Source organism: Crocodylus porosus, unplaced genomic scaffold (assembly GCF_001723895.1).
Source record: "Crocodylus porosus isolate Cpor-Errol unplaced genomic scaffold, CroPor_comp1, whole genome shotgun sequence".
NCBI lineage: Eukaryota > Metazoa > Chordata > Crocodylia > Crocodylidae > Crocodylus > Crocodylus porosus.
In genome coordinates this window covers 2204973-2224910 of record NW_017728940.1, presented here as the reverse complement: position 1 = coordinate 2224910, position 19938 = coordinate 2204973, and the positions used below count along the sequence as shown (strand labels likewise).

Genomic DNA, 19938 nt, shown 5'->3' with positions numbered 1-19938 from the left:
GGGGTCTGAGGGGGCCCAGCGGGGGGGTGGCTGTTCCGGTCCCTGCTCAGGAAGATGGAGGCCCTGGGGCGATGCTGCCTGTTGGCCTCCGATGTCCAGCCTTCAGAGCGACGATTCTGCCGGGAGACATGCCAGGCAGGATCTTGGAGGGACGATGCGATGGGGAGACCCCATCATCTCTTTGCCACCGGTGCCCATCGCTGCAGTGTTTAACCGGGTGTGTCCGGGGGCTTCATGGCACAGAGCTGAGCAAAACCAGTGCAGCCCAGCCCGCTTCTGCAGCTGCGGTGCAAGCTGCAGTGCACACGTGCCACCCCCTGGGAACCCCACCAGAGGCAATGGGGCAGGGAAGACCAAGCCCTGCCGCCCCAAATTAATTAACTTGTGTTGCCCCACCCATAGCGAGGGACTGGCCTGCTCCATTGGTCAGCCGAGCACCAGGGATTTGCATCCAGGCTCTTATTAAAGGTGGCCCTGGGGAGGCGCGCTGGGGCTGGCTGCAAGGATGGGGCTGCTGATGCTCTTGCTATGGAGCACTTTGCTAGGTGAGTGGAGCTCCCTGCTCTGCCCCTTCTCCCATCCGAAGCCAGTGGGATCAGGAGGGCTGCTGAACTGGCAAGGGTGCCCAGGGCCTGGGGGGACCTGCCCCATGCATGGCCAAGGGCTCCTCGCGCACCCCCACGCTCTCATTGGGACGCCGGGGTGCCCTGCTCTGTGCCACTGACTCATGCCCTCAAAATCCAGCCTGGCCTCAAGCAGAGCAAATGCAGCTGTGGGGTGCGTGGTGTCCTGGCTCAGCTGGACGGGGGGTTAAGGGGCCAGGCAAGCGTGTGTGCTAGCCCGGGAGCCCCTTCGCTATGGGTCATGCACACAACCTGGCGTCCCCCGGGTGCCGGAGCCCCGCGGCGGTGGGGCTGCCCTCCAGCTCCTCCGCCCGAGTCGCCCGGTGCTGGGCTGCTCCGACCGCCTGTCGTTGCGGGGAGCGGGGAGCTGGGCTTGCAACACAGAGGTCCTTTCCCTTCCAGGAGCGGAGTGCAGGCTGCGGGAGAAGGCCCCCGCGTTTGGAGAGGTCTATCACGTGACAGGTAATGCTCCAGCCGTGGGCTTGGCTTGGTGTGGACCCCCTGTCTGGGCTAGAGCCACACCGGGGAGGCTTCACTCGCCCTTGCAAAGGGCTTGAGTTGGAAGGCGGAGGCCTCTGCTCCCCGGTGCCAAATTATCTGCCCCTTTTAATGGACTTACCTGCTCGTCTCCCCTGCGGGATCCTCAGCGGGACTCGTGATGGAGACAAACTTCCCCCTTCTGAGCGGGTGGGTCAAGCCCAGCCGGTAAAATGCTCTGCCTGGAAAAGAGGCACTCGCCCGCTCTGGGGCAGGCTCCGGCTGACCCACCTCCTGCCCGTTTGTGTCTGGCAGGGGTCCTTCACCTGCCCTACGCTGAAATCAAGGAGCCCTTCGAAGCCTGGTACAACCTGAGCGGGAAGCAGAGCCGGATCCAGTACTACAACGGTGAGCGACCTGGGCAGGGAAGCAGCATCGTCCCCGGGCCCCTGGGTCCGGCGGCACTGCGGGGCGCCCCCGGGGCGTCCAGCTCTGTGGGTCGGTCTCTGCCGGGGGGGAGTCCTCTCTGAGGCTACAGCGTGCAGGTTTGGGGTGAAGTCCTTGCTCAGACCTGTGCCCCGTCTGCAGGGTGACCTCCAAGCAGGTGCCTGCGGGGTTTGGTCGTCAGCCTAGGCAGGATAGTGCTGGGGGGGCCAGGGGAACCCACATCTGGCCCATCGGGGACCAACGTGGCCAGCGCCGTGGGCAGCCCCCTTGGACCTGCCCCGGCTGAAATGACCAGGCATCCGCCTACAGCAGCTGGAGGGCAGCTTTGGGCCCGAGGCTGGATGTGGGCTCAAACATGACCCCCTGGGGTATTAAGCTCCTTTCCACTGCTGCACACTTCTGCAGAGAGGCTTGGTGTGTCCTCATGAGTGTGACCCCTCGGCCCAGAGCAGCGGCTGCCTCCGTTCGTCTTCCCCTCGCTTTCCAGGGGGGCTCAGGACCCCTGGGCACCGCTCCCCGATGGGGCGTCCGAGGCAGGGGAGCTCTGGTAATGCCTTGCCCTCCTCGTGCATCTCCTCTTCCAGGGCAGGTGATCACGTACCAGTTTGGGGCCGTGGGGCCCTTCGGGGCCAGCTTTAAGGTGACCCCAGAAACCACCGAGACGGAGGTGAACGTGCGGAAGTGCTTCCGAGTCAACGGCACCGACCAGTACCTCATCACCCCGCAGAGCATCTTCCCCAGCCTGGACGGCTTCAAGGTGAGCCCCCGTCTCAGGGGACCAGGCAGTCAGGCCGGCAGCTCGGAGAACGGGCTCCGTGGCTGGCTCTCGCCCTGCTCCACCCCAGCTGGGGAGAGGCATGAGGGGGACATCGGCCAACTGCACCCCTGGCCCTGAACTTGCAAGCTAAATCCAGCCCTGCCCTGGAGTAGCGGCAAGTCCGGGGAGCTCGTGCATGAGTGCTCAAGAGAAGGGGCTCCGGCCCGTCCTTCCCCGTCCCCCGTGCACACCCCCCATGGGCTAGGGAAGTTCACAGCCCCTCTGCCTGGAGGAACGTGTGGGCATGGGCTGCCCTGCGGCTAGCTGGGCACTTCCCGCAGTTCAACCTCTCTTGCTCGTGCCTGCAGTCCTCCCCCTTGCTCAGCCTCCCCCACTGTCTCCCCAGCCCGTGCGAGAGGAGTACTACCAGGGGCAGCTGTGCCGCGTGTGGCAGAACGTGTCCTACTGGGGCCGGAAGAAGAACCTGTACACGCTGTGGGTGGCCAGCTCGGCCGAGGGCCCCGCGCCCGTGCACTACGAGATGCGCGGCTTCAACACCCTGCTGGGCTCCCACTACGACAAGTACGAGATCCAGTACACCAGCTTCTCCCGCAAGTTCCCAGCCGGGGTCTTCAGCCTCCCCCAGGGTGAGTGCCCCACAGTCCTGCTCATCCCACGCCTTGGAGCGCAGCATCGGTTGTGATCGCACACGCGAGACCGGGACCACGCCGAGTCCAATGTCGCCTGGGAGGGGTGGAAATAGATGTTCTCCGAACACCTCCGCTTCAGCGTGTTGCTTCAGTGGAAAGAGAGCGGGCGAGCCCTGAGTTCTGAATTTCTCAGCCTCACCCTGTCGATATTGCCAGGCCAAATTGCTTCTCCTTCACCTTGTGTCATTGTAGAAAGTTGCTATAATTTGGATTTTTTTTTTTTGAAAGGCCTGGAGGGAAACATGGTTTAGACCCTAAATTATGTTTCTTTCAACTCATCAGAGCTGCCAGGCACGTTATTTGCAAAGTCCTTCTCCTCCAAAGGACTCCCCATGAAAACCATGGTCACGCCTGGCCAGATCCCACCCGAATGGCAAGCAAAGCAGTAGTTCATCCCTTGGTGCCCGAGTGTCCCCTTGCACAGAGGGGCCCGTGTCCTTGAGCAGCATAGTCTCTTATTGCAAGCTCATGGTGAGCTTGCCCCTCCCAGCAAGACACATGTCCTCAGATGAGGGGTCTCCTCTTGTTCGGCCGGCTCTACTGCACGCGCCAGCGGGACCCAGGCTGGCTAACCGATGCCACGTTCCCTGTGCCTCGGTTTGACTGAGCTGAACGCCGATGCCAGATGCCCTGACTGATCCATGGGGCCACTCCTGGGGAGATGAGGGCATTATTAGCATGTGCATCTGCGACGGCTGCCTTTGGGGGGGGCGCTAAGAAGCCCCTTGGCATGTCCTGCGTGATAGCGATGCTGCTTCCGGTCCAGCCTCCGAACCCTGGGGGCTTGAACCTGGACCAGACAAGGTACAAGAGGCTTTTTCCAGCCCTAAGTGCTGAGCCTGGCACGAGGGGGGGGAAGGCTAGCTGCCGAACGGAGACACCAGCAGCGGCCGGCTGGGGTCCGCTCTGCCATCAGGAGGGGCACAGCGGTGCCCGATGATGTTTGGCTCGGGATTTTCCCCCTCTGACTGATTCTGCCCACGGCTGGTGTCTGATCCGTACCCGAATCCACGCCCTGATGGTCCCTCGCACCCGTGTCTTAGGGATCACGTGCGAACACTGGCCGGGGGCTGGGCCGGAGCATTGGATCATGGCCAACCCCATGCAGGAGTTTGTTGGGCGCAGCGGCGAGGCAGACCGAGCCCATCACCACCTCTTCCACCACTACCAGGAGAAGTTTGGGAAGCGCTACAGCAGCGAGAGGGAGCTGGAGCACCGGAAGCATGCCTTCATCCACAACATGAGGCATGGGCTGGGGGCTGGGGGGCTGTCGGGCTGCGAGACGAAGGCATCCCCTTCATCGTGAAGGGGTGCAGGTGGCTGCTCAACGTGCGCAGGGGCTAGGGGCTGACTGCCCTCGGCGTGTCCCCCAGCAGCCCACGGGCCCTGACCCAGATCCTGTCCTGGGCTCCTTGCTGGGCTGAGCTTTGAGAAGCTGAAACCTCAGCGGGTGCAAATCCAGAGCTTCCCTTGTCCGTGCCCATCTGGGAGCCTGGGGTCTTCGCAGGGCGACTAGCAGTCAGGTCCCACGGGCCCCTCTCCCTCCTCTCGCCGCCCCCAGGTACGTGCACTCCAAGAACCGGGCCAACCTGCCCTACAAGCTGGCGCTGAACCACCTGGCCGACCGCACGCCGGAGGAGGTGGCCGTGCTGCGGGGGCGGCTGAAGAGCGGGGCGCGCAACAACGGGCGGCCCTTCCCGGCGCACAGGTATCAGCGCCTCATCCTGCCCGAGAGCCTGGACTGGCGGCTGTACGGTGAGTGAGCCTGGCTTGGCCCTAGCCGCGGGCGGTCTGGCATTTTGGAAAGGGGCTAAGATGTCCCTCTCCCTGGAACAACCGGTGCCTCGACGGGGTCGAGCCTCCTGCTACCTCCCCTCGCCTCGGGCAGGACCAGCATCTGCTCCGGGTTGCAGGCGCCAGCCCGGGCAGGGTTGGTGACCCGCGGGAGGAGGGGGGTCTCTGCGGAGCCATCCCCTCCCGATCCGATGCCAGAAGCATTGAGCGCATCTCCAACGCCAGCTCATGCTGGTCTCACCCCTCGCTGCCCAGGCGCCGTGACCCCCGTGAAGGACCAGGCCGTGTGCGGCTCTTGCTGGAGCTTTGCAACCACGGGGGCCATGGAGGGGGCCCTCTTCCTCCAGGTGAGACGGGCACCTGGGGGCAGAGGGGAGTGGGGTGGGCAGGGCACGGCGCCCAGAGCCACCCACTATCCAGCCTGAGCTGGGCTTCCCGCCTGGGAGCCCACCGTCACCTTCTCCCTGGCCCTCCCCAGACCGGCGAGCTGACCCCGCTGTCCCAGCAAGTGCTGATCGACTGCTCCTGGGGCTTTGGGAACCACGCCTGCGACGGGGGCGAGGAGTGGCAGGCCTACGAGTGGATCATGAAGCACGGCATCCCCAGCACTGAGTCCTACGGGCCGTACCTGGGCCAGGTGAGTCTGGGGCCGGGGGAGAGAGCCAGCCATCCCTCTGCAGAGCCCTGTCGCGTGCTGCCATGCTGCTGGGAGCGGGGCTGTGACAGGGGCCTGGCCACTGATCAGGGGAGGCGTGGGGTGCTCCGATGGCTCCAGGATACACGTGGGCCGCGAATGCTGCCGTGCGCTAATGCGCGTGGATAACGCCTATGCAAGGGAGCCGCCCGCCCGCAGCTCTGCGGTGGGACTCAGCGCCGCCACCAGCAAGCAGGCAAATTGGGGGAGCTCAGATCCATCCCCTGGGTCTCCCACCCGTTTCCCTTCCAGAACGGGTACTGCCACTCCAACCAGTCTGAGCCCGTCGCCAAAGTAGCCGGCTACGTCAGCGTGGCCGCCGGCAATGCCACGGCCCTGAAAGCTGCTCTCTACAAGCACGGCCCCGTGGCCGTGAACATCGATGCCTCCCACAAGTCCTTTGCCTTCTACTCCAGCGGCGTCTACTACGAGCCTGCCTGCGGTGAGCCCGGGTCTGCCGGGGCGGGGGGCCACGGGCCCGGGGACGTGCCGCGGCAGCTCTGCCGATGCTTGCCGGGGATGAGCCCGGTCGCGGCTCTGCAGACCAGCGGGGCAGGGGCTCTTCCCGCCCGGGGGGCAGGAGGCTGTTTGTTGCAAACGTGCCGGTCTGTACGGTAATGCAGATCCTAGGGCTGGGGCTTGGCACGGGGGGCGGCTGGCGGCTTCCCCTCCACGCAGGGACCCCAGCCGGCACCTGCAGCAGTGGCCGGTGCTGGCGCAGGCCGAGCAGACGTCCCTTCTACTAGAATAAGACTTTCTCTCCCTTCCTCTTCCCTAGGCGATGAGCTCAGTGAGCTGGACCACGCCGTGCTGGCTGTGGGCTACGGGGTGCTGCAGGGGGAAAGCTACTGGCTCATCAAGAACTCCTGGTCCACGTACTGGGGCAACGACGGCTACATCCTCATGGCCATGAGGGACAACAACTGCGGCGTGGCCACCGCGGCCACCTACCCCTTCCTGGCTTGAACAGCTGTGCCTGACATGCTGCCCGCCGGCGTGGCCTGTGCCTGCCCCACGTAGTGGCGATTCCTGGGGTCACTGCATCTGGTCCCCTGCAGCCACAAGCAACTGCAGAGGAAGAGCCCTCTGGACTGGGGACTGTGTGGGCCATGTACCAAAGCCTAACGCCGAGGGATGAAGCTAATAGTGCGTGAAGCGGCACCGGGGTGGCAGGCCCCAGACTCCAAAATCAGGGCCCCAGGGTGCTGATGTGAGGGCCGCGGTGCTAGGACCTCTGCTTCCTACCAAGAAGCACAAAGTGCTGAGTCTCGGGGTCATGCATGTGACTGATCTAGCAATAAATGTAACGGGAAAAAACACCCGGTTTGTTGGGGCGTGTCTGGAGCGGGGGTCGGTGAGTCCTGGGAGCCACCCTACCCCGTCCCCCTTCCTCCCAGGGGTCTCATAGTTGGAAGGGACTCGCGGTACTCTCCAGCCAGCATGGCCCCGTGGGTCTGCAGAGTCTGGCCCTGGCCGTGGGCACTGCCTTGCCCCCCGGAGAAGGGTGCCGGCAAGGGCACGGGCTGGGGGGGACACGGCTTCATGGGGCGGTGGAGCGGATACCATCCGGGAGCTGGGATCAGAGGACCTTCTGCTGAGCTATAACGGGGGCAGGCAGCTGGGGGGTCAGCACTGTGCTGAGCTGTCTGGGGAGCCACCCCCATTTACCATCAGCTGCGGGAGCAGAGGCTGCAGCCAGCGCTGCGCCGGGCGCCGCAGCAGGCCGCGCAGCGAGTCCACGTGACGAGTTCCTCCCAGTGCTCAGCCCAGCTCTGCCGTCCTTGCAGGGGTCATAGTTTCATAGTTTCTAGAGTCGGAAGGGACCTGAGCAGATCCCTTCCGTGGCAGGGCCGGGCCTGCGGACAAAGCCTGGTCTCCTGAGCTCCCCCCAGGCCCTGGGAACGTGGCACGAGGGTGGGTGAGAGCCTTGCACCCAGCTGCAGGGCAACAGGAGCGGGAAGGAGGCGAGTGGTTAGAGCAAGAGCTGGCACCGCAAGACTCCTGGGTCCTTCTCAGCTCTGCCGCTGCCTCGTCCTGGCCCGTGGGGCACGTTGCCCTTTTCTCCTGCTCTGGGCGCCAGAGACACAACGCCCTCGGGCTGCACGTCTCGGTGGCTCGGGGCCGCGAACAGCCCGGAGCGACCCTGGTTCTGCTGCAAAGACGAACGCCCGGGGAGGCTCTGCGCGGCGCAGGCTGCCAGATGCACTAACCCAACCCAGGCCAGGCTGGGGAGGGCTTTGCCTGGGATGCCCGAGCACAGGAGCGGGGAGCTGCCGAAGGTGTCCCCAGGGTCTGCTCCAATCCAGCTCAGGTTCCCTGGCCCCGCAATGAGACCCGTCAAGCGACAGCAGCAATCGTGGCAGGACACGTGTGGGACCCAGCTGGGCCAGGTTGTGGCAGTGCACCGGTGCTTGGGGGGCTGCAGCCCTGGCTTCCCCCTGCCCACCACACCAGGGCCCACCGCTGCAGTGCAGCCACCTCTGGGGCAGAGCGCGCCCACTGCCCAGAGCACCACCACGTAACCGAGGCCGGGGAAGGGCCAGGCAGCGGGGGCTGGGGTTGGCGGGCAGCTCCGAGCGAGGCCGCGTGCAGGTTGCACAACTCAGGTGTTTGCTTTTTCTGCATGACCGCTGTGAACCCGGAGGTTCGGAAAACTCCGCTCTTGCATCACCCGCGCGCGGCTCTGGGCATTGCCCACCGCACGGGGCTGGCCGCGGGGCATCCCCCCGCCCCATCCCCGCGCTGCCCCTTTCCCCGTCGCTACTTAAGGGCTCAGGGCAGAGCTGCTCACGTCGGAGGCGGCTGAGGCAGGGCAGGATGGCGCTGGGGACAGGGCTGCTGTTGGCCCTGGTGCTCGGGCTGGTGGCTGGTGCTCCGCAGGGCGTCTCTGGACAGGCTGCAGAGTCCAGCAGCTGTGTCCGTGAGTGGTGGCGGGGACTGGGCTATCGGAGCTGGAGCGAGCTGGGAGCAGGGGTGTCTCAGCCCAGGGTGGGAGCGGCGAGGGCGATTCCCCGGCCCCAGAGATCAGCAGGACAGTGCCAGGCTCTGCACGCGCTGGCCTCCCCCTGACCAGCTTCTCGGCCTCTTGCAGAGCTGAAGGACAAGGCCATCTTCTTCCAGGGCCAGCCGGGGATACCGGGCGTGCCGGGCACCAACGGTGTGCCAGGGACCAGAGGGGAACCCGGGTCCCAAGGGCCCCCAGGTAAGGGGTCGCTAGCCGGGCTGGGCCAGGGGAAGTCTGGGGTTCTTGCTCTGGCTGCCTCTGGGATGGACAGACAGGCACCGATGAGCGCACGGACAGAGGTTTGGTGCCAAACCGAGGACAGAGCGAGTCTGGGGAGCTGCGTTCCCCACGTGCAGGAGAACGGGCAGTTTCCGAGCCCCTGCGACCGCACGGTTTGCGTTGGCTTCCCCCCGCCTCAGTGCAGCCGGGACCCCCGTTCACAGGCAGCCGGCCTGGGACCCGCTCGCTCGTCCGGCCGTTGTCCGGCCGCGGCCGCGGCCCACCCGCCCTGTGCTGGATCCGAACCCGGGACCTAGGAGCCAACGCCTCTGCCACCCGCCCAGCCTGCTCTATCCCCGCCTGCCCCCGCACAGGGTCTCAAGGCAGCCGGGTCGAAAGGTGAGCATGCCCTTCTCCGGTCTCTTGTCTCAGGTGAGCCAGGCCCCGTGGGCCCCCCAGGGAAGACTGGCCCGAAAGGAGATAAAGGTAACTCGAAGGGGGGAATGGGAGTCAGGGAGGGGTCCTGGTGACACCGCGGTGCTCCCCGCACATCCCCTCCGGGGTCTGGGGTCTCACCTGGTCCTCTGCTCGTGCTGAGAAGGACGCAGCCCCCAGCCCCGCTGCGGCTCCCCCAGTCGGCATCAGTAGCCTCGTCGGAGCCGACCATCCCCTGCAGGGAGAGGAGCGAGGCTGTCCTCGCCCCGGGGAGATGCGCGCCTTGCCCCCCCTTGCCCCGTCACACCTCTGCTCACTCTCTCCCGCAGGGGATGCATGCGGTCTGCCGGCCCCCGACAGCTGCTCCCAGACAGGTAGGCGCCTTCCTTCTCTGCTCGCTCAGCTCCCGGACGGACCCCAGGGGTTGCCAGGACCATCAGCCCCAGAGCCACATGTCGAAGGCCAGGGGTGCTACGGACTGGCTAAGGGACCAGCTCCAGTAGCTGGCAGGATGGAAGAGCGCGGCTGGATACTACCAAGGTGTCCTGCCCCTTGCACACCCGCTGCCCCAAGCTCTGCCACATGCATCCCCCCTCTGCTTCCCGCGAGCTCCGGGCAGCTGGGATCGTTCCTGGTTTGCAGCCCCAGAGCAACACAGGTCACCAGCTGAGGTTTCCCTGAGGGCCTGCCTCTGGCACAAAGCAGCCCCGAAACGACTCATCTGACCCTCCCTGTGCCCTCTCCGGGCATCTGGCGGTGGGATTGCAGCTGTGCCTGGGTACAGCTAGCCTGGAGAGCAGCAGGGCTGTGGCATAGGGTGCCTGCCCTGGGCGCCTCCCCTGTGGCTGCAGCTCAGGGCTCTGGGTCACAGCTGGGGCAGGGCCAGCCCCAGCCACGGTGTGCGCGCCCGCCGTCCCAGCCAGCATCCCTTCCCGGGACCCGGGTGCAGGAGCAGGGCCTGGCTAGTCCTGAGGGCAGCAGAGAACCGGTGACCCCCTTCCCTTGCCTCCCTTCTCCATCCACAACGCTCCCCCGGCCAGCTGCCAGGAACTGCAAGGAGCTGCTGGAGCAGGGCGATGCGCTGAGCGGGTGGTACACCATCCAGCCCCAGATGGGGAGACGGCTGACCGTCTTCTGCGACATGGAAACCGATGGCGGAGGCTGGCTGGTGAGTCCAGCTGCTGCCCCGGTGTGGGCTGGCAGGGGGGAGGGAGGATGCTGGGGCGGGAGCGGGGCAAGGGCTTGGCTTCCAGGGGGGCTCGTTAGGGTCCAGGAACAGGCAGCCAACTCTGGTCTGTTAGGCTTTCGAACTGAACCCACCCGGTCTCAGCGAGAGCATCTGGGTGCTGGTGGCACCAGGTACCCTCGGAGCATGTCACGCCTTGGGTGCGAGAGGCCTGGGGTCAGCCCCTGAGCTGGGGAAGGGGATCTGCAGAGCTCGCCGGGATCACCGGAAGGTCCCCTGGCCACGAGCATCGCAGCCGGCCGTACGGCACTCAGCCCCCTTCCCCGCACGTGGCCTTTGCAGCTCTCCCCGCGCTCTCCCAGGTGTTCCAGAGGCGCCAGGACGGGTCAGTGGACTTCTACCGGGGCTGGCAGTCCTACAAGAGGGGCTTTGGGAACCACGCATCCGAGTTCTGGCTGGGCAACGACAACATCCATTTCCTCACTAGCACCGGTAAGGAGATGGAGGGGCTGCGCCAGCCCCCGGGAAGGCCGGGCAAGCTGGGGGCTGCACTCGATGGAGCTGCCAGCTCCCTCCTGCTCCCTCTGCCTGGAGATGGACCGTGCTGGGAAGATCCAGGAAAGCGAGGTGGCACCGGGGCGTGCTCTGGGCCTCAGCATCTCCTCCACTGAGCAAGAAGCAGCAGGGGCCGGACCCCCCCGGCGGAAAAGGCCGGTGCCAAGCTGCAGCGGGCAGGGACAAAAGGACTGTTGTAGAAGCCACCTGCAGCGGCCTGTGCCGAAGCCAAGGGCCAGCTACCAGCAGAGCCGGCTGGGCGCCGAACGTGCTGAAGAGTCCCAGATGGGTTTTGCGGTTGGCTAGCAAGGGCAGTTTCTAGGCAGTGTGAGGATCCCTACGAGCTGGGCTGGAGCCTGTTGCATTTGTGGGGCGGCTCCATCCTTGCTATTCCCTTGCGATGCTGAGAAACAGGAACTGCCCTGTCCCGGGTCACGCCGCGGGCCCATTGTGCCCAGTCTCCCATGTCGCACCAGATGCTGGAAGGGAATGGGCTGGCTCTGACAAGGTTTCCCACCCCCAAGTCCTCTCCCACTTGCAGCCTCCAGCACTGGGGATTGCTATGACCTGGGCAACAGCAGCAGCTAGGAGTCCTGCCTGCAAACCAGCGCCTGCTGCCTGGGCGCTGTGCAAAGGCAGAATGAAAACGTGGCCTCTGCCCTAATCGGCTTGCAAGCATCCCCTCCGGCCAGAGACCGTGGGTACATGCAGGCAGGGAAAGGGGAGGGGGTAATGAGGCCGACTTGGCCAGTGAGGCAGGCTGTTGTCTTGGCAACCCAGCACTTTAAGGGCTGTGAAATTGTTTTCTGGGCATGGTGAAAAACAAGTGTCCAGCAGGCTAGGGGGTGGGCTTGGGGTTTTTCCTCCCCCCGACCCACCAAGCAGGCTAATGGCATTGCAGGCGGGTCTGCAGTCCCCATGGTGGCAGGGAGAGGTGGCGTCACCCCCACGCCGCTCTGCTGGGGACTGATGCCTTGTTCCCCCTCGGGCACCAGACACGCACCACCTGCGGATCGACGCCAGGGACTTCAACGACAGCGCCACGTTTGCCACATATACCAGCTTCAAAATCCTGAGCGAGCAGGAAAAGTACGCCCTCGCCCTGGGCTCCTTCCTCGATGGCAACATGGGTGAGTCGCGAGCGAGGGCCACTCCGCGGGTGACCTGGCACCAGCTGCCGGGCATGGTTGGCTGGGGCAGGGGTGAGCAGCTGGGCCCCGGTGTGCCAGCCTGGCCTGGTGCCTGTGCCATCTGGTTAGGGCAGGCGGGAGGCCGTGGGACTGGTTCCACTAGTGGCTTCTCTGAGGTTTGAGCATAGACCGGGAGGGGCGAAGGGTCTGTTGCATCGGCAATCTCAGGCATGAGGGCTGTTAAAGACAAGGGTAGCAGGGCATGTAGCTATGGACATAAGCCACAGAGGAGAAAGCCTGGTGGGCACCACCCCAGAAAAGAGTGCAAGAGAAGCAGCTGCTCTGCGTATCAAGAGCAACCAGCAACGTAGAGGCAAGGCTCTGCTCTCACTGCAGCCAGGGATGGCAAGAGCATCATGAGCTTGCGCGCGAGAGAAAGTCCAGCCAGGCCAAACCACATGGCATGCGTCTCCTCCCCTCGGCAGGAGACTCCTTGAGCGGACACAACAAGCTGCCTTTCTCCACGATGGACAAAGACAACGACAACTATGAGAACAGCTGCTCCATCCTCTACAAAGGCGCCTGGTGGTACGGGAAGTGCCACTCCTCCAACCTCAACGGGCTCTATCTCAAGGGGCAGCACAGCACCTTTGCCAATGGGATCAACTGGTCCACGGGGAAGGGCTACCACTACTCCTACAAGTACGTGGACATGAAAATCAGGCCCCAGTAGGCAGAGCCTCCGGGTTGGGAGCTGCCTCTCTCCGAATGGCAGGGTGGATGCCCGGCTGGCAAACGCCCCCTCTGCTATTAGGAGAGGCCAGCTAGGCAGCAGCCTGCACTTTGGTCTTGTCCCCAGATCCTGGTGCAGACTGAGGCATCTCTCGCCCTCCACTCCCAAGTCGGGAGTCTCCCCTGCCCACATCCAGCACCCTCGCTGGGGCAGCAAAAGCCCCCCTAGCTCCCATTGCAGTCTCCTTAGTCCCGGCTCCCCTGCTGTAGGGCTCAGAGTTGCAACTCCTGGGGTCTGTTCCCACCGACTTGCTCAGTGACCCCCTTCTCCGTGCCTCAGTCTCCCCAGCTGTAACTTGCAGGTGATACCATCCTGGCTCAGACCTGACTAGAGTCCAAGAAGAGGCTATGGACATGCAAAGTCTGACTGTGCTAACAAACGCCTAACAAGTGACCAGGCTGCTTGGAGGGGCCTGGGCAGAGGTGCTCAGTCTTTCCCCCAAGTGGGTCCTCCCTTGCTCGCTTCTCCCTCTGGTACTCTGGGGGCTCCGGGCAGTCTGTGTGCATGGCAGTGGCTTCAAATGCAAGCCCTGTGCTTCTATTAAAGAGGCTCCCACTGCTGCTAACCTGCTGCAGTCTCCCTTCTCCCCACGCTTTCCCCTGCCCCCTCTCCATGAAGCAGAAGAGCTGCTCTTGCCATTAATGAGCAGACCAGGGGCTGAGTTGTTTTCCACTCCAGCTCGTATCCTTTCCCTGAGTGCAGCCCCCCTCCTTATCCCGCATGCCCACAGCTAATAGTTCAGTGCTGCAGACTTAAGGTGGAAGCAATCCTCCGTCTCTGTGCCAAGCTACTGCAGTTAAGGTCGTCCTGCTGACCTCTGCCTGGGGCTCTGCCATCATGAGCGATAGCCTGCTCAGTGCGGACTGGGCACAGCTTCCAGCAGGGCCCAACACCCACAGCGGAGGGACTGATGTTTTTCAAGAGATCTCAGCACAAGCCCCGGCATGGATTCCCCCGAGAGCAGCTGAGACCTAAACAGTCTGGTCCCAGCTGTGGGTGTGAGCCCATGCGGGCTGGCCCGGCTCACTGAGGCTAGTGATCGGGGCTGGGCTTCTCACTTCTCTCTCTTGCAAATGAAGTTCTGCCGTGTTTAGAACAAGTTTCTATATGATGCTTTTTTTGTGATCACTCGCTCGAGCGCTTGCTGTTGACTCCAGAGGCACAGGTCCTGTTCCGCGCCTCCAAGCCCTCTGCCCTTTGCTCCAGCCAGTTGGAAGACAAGTGATGAAAAGTCTTGCCAAACTCCCTGAAGAAGGGTGTTTGTACCCAAAAGCTTGCAAAGAACAATTTTCCCCAGCTATTTAGCTGGTCTAATAAAAGATCTCACATTTACCCAAAGAACCTTGTCTGCCTGTGTCCTCAGACCAACACGACTATAACCAACAATGCTTTTCAAATGCCCCTCACTGCAACAAGGGGTTGTATGCAGGACCCCAGCAACCTCTCCCCAACAGGAGCTCTGTGAGCACCCACAACAGGTACAGAGAATATGAACATTAGGTTAGGAATGGGAAGATATGCAAGTATCCTGGAATAGCAGCACGAGGTCCCAGCTCCAGGGAGGACCAACAATTCATGCCTCAGCAGGGTACCTGTTGCACTAAGAAGAACTGGTCTTCAGTACTTGAGATGCAGGAAGATCGTGCACAGGTAGGAGGATTCCCCCCATGAGAGGGCAGCATTTCACAATGTTTTCTTGTTTTCTTTCTCTTCTTGGTCCACTTTCTTTTGCGATTGGCTGGGTTGATGTTGGAAGGAGGTCTTTAAGTAGTCGCAGTAGGATGCGCGCTTGAATTTACGTTCTGCAGAGGGAGAAGAGCATCAAGAAGAAATAATCTGGAGCTCAGATTTCCAGGCATTTGATTTTTGTTGAAGATTGTGAAACACAATTTTGCACATCGCAATGCGACATGTTATACTTTGAACTTGCACGTTATAGTCTGAACTTATCACAGAGCATGGAGATTGGGTTGTGCAGTGTTGTGGGTTTGGTTTTTTTTTTTTAGGGGCGTGGGAAGTGTGGTTGCCTCAAACATTTTTCACGGGTCTAAAAATTTGATGCATGGAGGTGCAGCAGAAGAGGAAGGAAGCAGAGCAGCTAAAGCAGTGTTTTTCAATCTTTTTTCATTTATGGACCCCTAAAAAAGGTTGAATGGAGGTGTGGAGCTCTTTTTGTTAGCGTGGGTATGCACATACTTGTGATGGATCAACTTTTGCAGACCCTTTAGGCAAGGCTGCAGACCTCCAGGGGTCCATGGACCACAGGTTGAAAACCACAGAGGTAAAGCATCATTTTGGGAAGGTTAAAGAGATCAGGACTGTTTAGTGGCCCAAGAAGGCAAACTAGAAAGGACTTGTGTGAAAGGAGTGATGTTCCCAGACCTGTAGAGCCACACCTGCATGACAGGCCATAATCTGGAATGGGTGGTTGTGGAATTACTCTAGATGTATGCTAGTGTAACTGAGATCAAACGCTGATCCTTATTCTGTGAGCTTCAACAAGTCACTATAGCTTTATCCAAGTGCAACTAAAACCGGGATGTGCCTCCTGCATTTGCAGCTAAAATGTTCTGATGGGGGAGATCATGCTAAGTTGTCCATGGAAAAGGACAGATTTCTTATTGCAGTGGTGGACAAACCATGGTTCATGAGCAGCGTTTCACTCCCTGAGACTTTAAATGTGGGCCCTGGAGAAAGAGAAGCAGTCTGATGCTGTGCACAGATCACAGCCTCTGGGGCATGCATCTCTCAAAATGTTTGTGTCCTGTGGCTCTTGGTTGGGTCAAGATTTTGGTCTGCAGCTAAAAGACCTAGGAAGTTTGGCCACTCCTGCTCCATAGGTTTGACATCAAGAGCTCACCGCCTGGTCCCCGCAGTAGACAATAAGCTCAGAAACATGAACCAAGACCGGGATTCAAAAGTCCACCTTTGGATGAAAGGCAACAGGAACCTGCTCAACCTTCTCTTAGGTTCCTTTGAAAATCCCAGCCCCTGTGCCCTGAGGCTTACTATTTGCCCATTAATCAATAATTACTCCCATATGGACAAGTGTGAGAGGCAGAATTTATTGAGGCTGATGGTTGTTAATTCATGGAAGGGGCCCTTTATTAATTGGCTATCTTGGGTGGTAAATCCGGGGCCCAAATAGCATCCAGCAAGCCCAGCTAGGACTTCCTAAGGGTAGATCACAGTGGTGGTTTGGGTAAACTGGACGGTCCAGCTGCAGGTGGTGACCACAAACCTATTCGGCCTTTTCCTGTTGATCCCTGCTGTGCTGCTACCGAGGGACTTCGGTCCTGACACTGATGGTCCCGAGACCATCTTCATTGGCCCTGACCTCCTCTTTTTCAGCCATCTGGCTGGACTCAGCCAGGAGAGAGCCTGCTGGCATTTCTCCACCATCTTCTTCTTGGCTTGCAAGGTGAGGTAGCACAGGATGTCTTCTGAGGTCCGCTTCACGCTGAAAGCGCAGGACTGGAGGTAATTCTTGGTGACTAGCTTCCACTTCTGCGCCCTGTCTTCTGCTTGGTATTTCTCATGGTCCGCCGCTAGCTTCTGCAGCTCGTCTCTGCTCAGCCGCCCCTTACGGGCATCAACAGTGATCGGGCTAGCGTTGCTAGAAGCCTTGTCCCGGGCAAACACTGTCAGGATGCCATCCGCGTTGATGTAGAAGGTCACCTCCACCAACGGCATGCCACGAGGGACAGGGCAAAGGCCCTTCAAGAGGAAAGAGCCAAGGAGGTGGTTTTCCTCAGTGGTCGCCCCCTCCCCTTGGTAGGCTCGGATGACGAGGTCAGGCTGGTGGTCGTCAAAAGTGGTGAAGGTCCGGGTGACCACGACGGGAACGGCCGAGCAGCGTTTGATCAGGGTGTGCATCTTCCCTATGCCTGCCTCGATCCCCAGGGACAGGGATGCTATATCCAAGGCAAGCAAGCTCCGGGTGACCTGTGACTTGTCCTCCACGAGGATGGCAGCCTGGACAGCTGCCCCAGAGACAACGGCTTCCTCGGGATTAAGGCTTCTGTTCAGCTGCCGGCCTGCAAAGAAATCCTGGAGCAGCTCCTGGATCTTGGGAATGTGGGTGGAGGCGCCGACCAGGATCACATCGTGGATCTGGGCTTGGCTTAGACCTGCATCCTGCAGCGCCCTGTCTGTGAGCTCCAGAGTCCTCTGGAAGAGGCCGGCACACAGCTGCTCAAACCGGGCCCGGGTGATGTCTGCATGGAAGTTGATCCCTTTGTACAGGTCGTCCAGGCGGACGCTGGCTTTCCCATTGGAGGACAGCAGGCGCTTGGCCGCCTCGCAGGCCATCCTGAGCCTCCATACAGCTCTCCTGTCCTGGCTGATGTTCTCCCGATGCTTTTTAAAGAATTCTTCTACGAAGAAGCTCAGCAGGCGGTTATCGAAATCATCTCCGCCAAGGCAGGTGTCCCCTGCCGTGGCCCTCACCTCGATGATGCCCCCATCCATGGTGAAAACGGAGATGCTGAAGGATCCTCCACCCAAGTCGAAGATGAGCCCGTTGCGTTCTTTGCTGCTAGGGTTGTCTAAGCCGTAGGCCAGGGCAGCTGCTGTTGTCTCGTTGAGGATCCTCACTGTATTGAGGCCAGCAATGGTCGCGGCGTCTTTGGTGGCCTGGCGCTGGGAGTCGTTGAAGTGCGCTGGCACCGTGATAACAGCGTGGGTGACGGGATGTCCCATGTAAGCCTCCGCCATCTCCTTTAGGTGGCCCAGCACCATGGCAGAGATCTCCTCTGGGAAAAAAGCCTTCTCCTTGCCCTGGTAAGACACTTGCACCCGGGGCTTCTCATTCGCTCTCACGACCTGGAAAGGCCAGAATGCCACCTCCGCCTGCACAGCTGGATCCTCGGAGCTGCGGCCAATCAAGCGCTTGGCGCTGAATACGGCGTTCGGTGCGTTGAGGGCTGCCCGGCTCTTAGCCTCCTCTCCCATCATCCTTCCGGTCTCGGTGAAAGCCACACAGCTGGGCACGGCGCGGGCGCCCTGGTCATCGCGGATTATTTCTACCTTGCCATCCCGAAAGACCGCCACGCAGGATTTCGTGGTACCCAAGTCGATGCCAATTGCAGGTCGTTTCAATGCAGGTGGGAGTGACCGCTTCTGCATGATGGCAAGAGGGTTTCTCTTCGTCAGCTACAGGTTGGGAACTTCATAAGTTCCTAAAGAAGGTCTGGTTTCCCTCAAGAGGGCTGGTAAGCTGTCCAGTGCATGAGGTTTCTTCTCTGCAGGGCTGCTGGTAGCCCCGTCCCCAGGACCCTGCCTTCTCACCTGGGCTAGACGCCCTTCTTCTTGGCTGCCTCTCTCGATCAATGCCATCGACGGCCGTTGCGTGTGCTGCAGTGACTTCACAACAGATGTCACAACAGGAATGGGAGGCTGCAGCCAATCATGGCTCTATTTGTTTTATCATGCAAGGCTCTTCTGTTGACCGTAGCAACCTCACCACCCTGGGAGGCAGCAGCGATGGCGATGAGAGACTCGATCCCTCCTGTTAAGCCCAAGCTCGGTTCCTAAACTGCACCCGGAGAGGAACGTAATAGAGATCAAAACCTCATGTGAGAACGAGGTGGTTTTGTACTTTCGGAGCCAACCAGACACCTGGAAGTCACTAGTCGCTTGAAAAAACCCCTTGATCCAGAGTTTTAATGTGTTTTTTCTTGGGGGGTTGGGGAAGAGACAATATATTATGCTGTGCTTCACCCCCCAGACCACTGCACGAGTGCTGGGTGATCTCTATGCAGCCACTGCTGAGCCTGTTACACAGCTCCCATGCTCCAACCCAGAGGCAGCTGCATTTGGTGATGAATGACCTCGACAAAACTTTCTCACAAGTTGGCGAAAGCCATATAATTCCTCAGAAAGCATGGGGTATAAGGAGTCTGAAGTGGAAAGCTCTGTTCATAACACCCTGGTGAATCTTGGAATGTGAAGGAAAACGAAAGGTGAGACGAGCTTTCTTTGTCAGCCCGTGCTCCCCGGCCTGCCGTGCAATCCATCAAACTCGTTACCAATTCACTCCAAACCATCCGCTGCTTTTGGTCCAATAAGGTCCCAAATTATTCCTTCCTTCAAAGTGCAAAGTGGCTGTAGCGTCTTGACCCCCAGCACCCTGTGAATACAGTTTGCAAGACTGTGAACAACTCTGAATAGTCCACTTCAGCGGGGACCAACGTGAAGCCGGAGCAATCAAAACGCTTCCTTACTGAATTCCCTGCAGTAGCAGCCTTTTTAAAAACCCTGCTGTTTGATTGATTAGCCTTTTTTCTTTAGCGATTTTAATTGCTGTGACAAGCTGGGAGCTCAAGTTTGGCATGGAGCGAGACACCTCTTTTCCTCGGGCAACTCAAGACGCTTGGAAGCCCTGCTGCATGCCACGACGTAGCTTTTCTAGGAGGAACAATCCCGATCCGCCTCCGTGCTCCTCCGCTCCCCAGGGAAAAATGATTTCCAATGCAGCGTGGCCTTTGTCCGTCAGGACCAGAGCTCAAAACAACACCCCCCCCTCCGCCGCCCGGGAAAGGGCCGTGGCGCAGCCGCGCTCGCTCGTCCCTCGACCACGCGGAAAAGCCGGGCTGTACACGCACGGCCGAAGGGCCGTGTCCCAGGTGTCAGGTCTCCCGCGCGGGAGGGGGAAGTGGGAGTGACACAGCCCCATACAGCACCGGAACCACACGCACAGCGGGGGTGGGCAACACTAGTACGCGTGACACTGGGGAGGTGTGCCATTGGGGGGGTGACATAGGAAGGGTGTGAGATGCTAGGATGCGTGTGACACTGGGGGGGTGACACAGGGAGGGGTGTGTGACACTAGGATGCGTGACATGGGGAAGGGGTGTGGCACTACGACGTGTGAGACTGGGGGTGACACGTGTGGGTGCATGACAGTGGGAGGTGTGTGACAGGAAGGGGTGTGTGACACTGGAACATGCGTGACAGGAGTGTGCATGACGTAGATGTGTGTGTGTGACACTAGGATGCGTGACACGGGGTCAGTTACACTGGGGGGTACGACATGGGGAGGGGGGTGTGACACCAGGATCTGTGATATGAGGGCTGTGACACACGGGTGACACCGGAATATCCCAGTCGGTTA

General features: G+C 61.0%; 3 protein-coding genes across 3 annotated transcripts; 2 read left to right on the top strand and 1 right to left on the bottom strand.

Moving 5' to 3' along the window:
- The first annotated feature begins 389 nt into the window (after positions 1–389).
- LOC109318611 (digestive cysteine proteinase 1-like) lies at positions 390–6818 on the top strand. Its single transcript, XM_019547955.1, has 11 exons — positions 390–545; positions 1026–1085; positions 1416–1508; positions 2132–2304; positions 2711–2951; positions 4058–4259; positions 4576–4769; positions 5064–5155; positions 5287–5445; positions 5755–5944; positions 6281–6818. Exons 1-11 carry the CDS (start codon positions 506–508, stop codon positions 6466–6468), a joined length of 1632 nt encoding a protein of 543 aa, XP_019403500.1. The 5' UTR covers positions 390–505; the 3' UTR covers positions 6469–6818.
- A 1461-nt stretch (positions 6819–8279) lies between these two features.
- Positions 8280–13953, top strand: FCN3 (ficolin 3). Its single transcript, XM_019547952.1, has 8 exons — positions 8280–8422; positions 8594–8704; positions 9158–9211; positions 9490–9534; positions 10201–10328; positions 10709–10838; positions 11897–12031; positions 12517–13953. The coding sequence occupies exons 1-8, from the start codon at positions 8320–8322 to the stop codon at positions 12762–12764; spliced, it is 954 nt and encodes a 317-aa protein (XP_019403497.1). The 5' UTR covers positions 8280–8319; the 3' UTR covers positions 12765–13953.
- Positions 13954–15873: 1920 nt separating this feature from the next.
- On the bottom strand, positions 15874–18572 carry LOC109318608 (heat shock 70 kDa protein 1A-like). The gene has a single exon (XM_019547950.1). The coding sequence runs from the start codon at positions 17949–17951 to the stop codon at positions 15999–16001; it is 1953 nt and encodes a 650-aa protein (XP_019403495.1). The 5' UTR covers positions 17952–18572; the 3' UTR covers positions 15874–15998.
- Between the last annotated feature and the right edge of the window lie 1366 nt (positions 18573–19938).

What these genes read in the sequence shown, in the direction of transcription:
- FCN3 (XM_019547952.1), top strand. Translation starts at nt 8,320, where the DNA reads ATGGCGCTGGGGACAGGGCTGCTGTTGGCCCTGGTGCTCGGGCTGGTG. An exon ending in CGGGTCCCAAGGGCCCCCAG is followed by an intron (nt 8,705 to 9,157) that starts GTAAGGGGTCGC and finishes CTCTTGTCTCAG; the next exon opens with GTGAGCCAGGCCCCGTGGGC. An exon ending in TGGCCCGAAAGGAGATAAAG is followed by an intron (nt 9,212 to 9,489) that starts GTAACTCGAAGG and finishes TCTCTCCCGCAG; the next exon opens with GGGATGCATGCGGTCTGCCG.
- LOC109318611 (XM_019547955.1), top strand. Translation starts at nt 506, where the DNA reads ATGGGGCTGCTGATGCTCTTGCTATGGAGCACTTTGCTAG. An exon ending in AGAGGTCTATCACGTGACAG is followed by an intron (nt 1,086 to 1,415) that starts GTAATGCTCCAG and finishes TGTGTCTGGCAG; the next exon opens with GGGTCCTTCACCTGCCCTAC. An exon ending in CTACTACGAGCCTGCCTGCG is followed by an intron (nt 5,945 to 6,280) that starts GTGAGCCCGGGT and finishes CCTCTTCCCTAG; the next exon opens with GCGATGAGCTCAGTGAGCTG.
- LOC109318608 (XM_019547950.1), bottom strand. Translation starts at nt 17,951, where the DNA reads ATGCAGAAGCGGTCACTCCCACCTGCATTGAAACGACCTGCAATTGGC.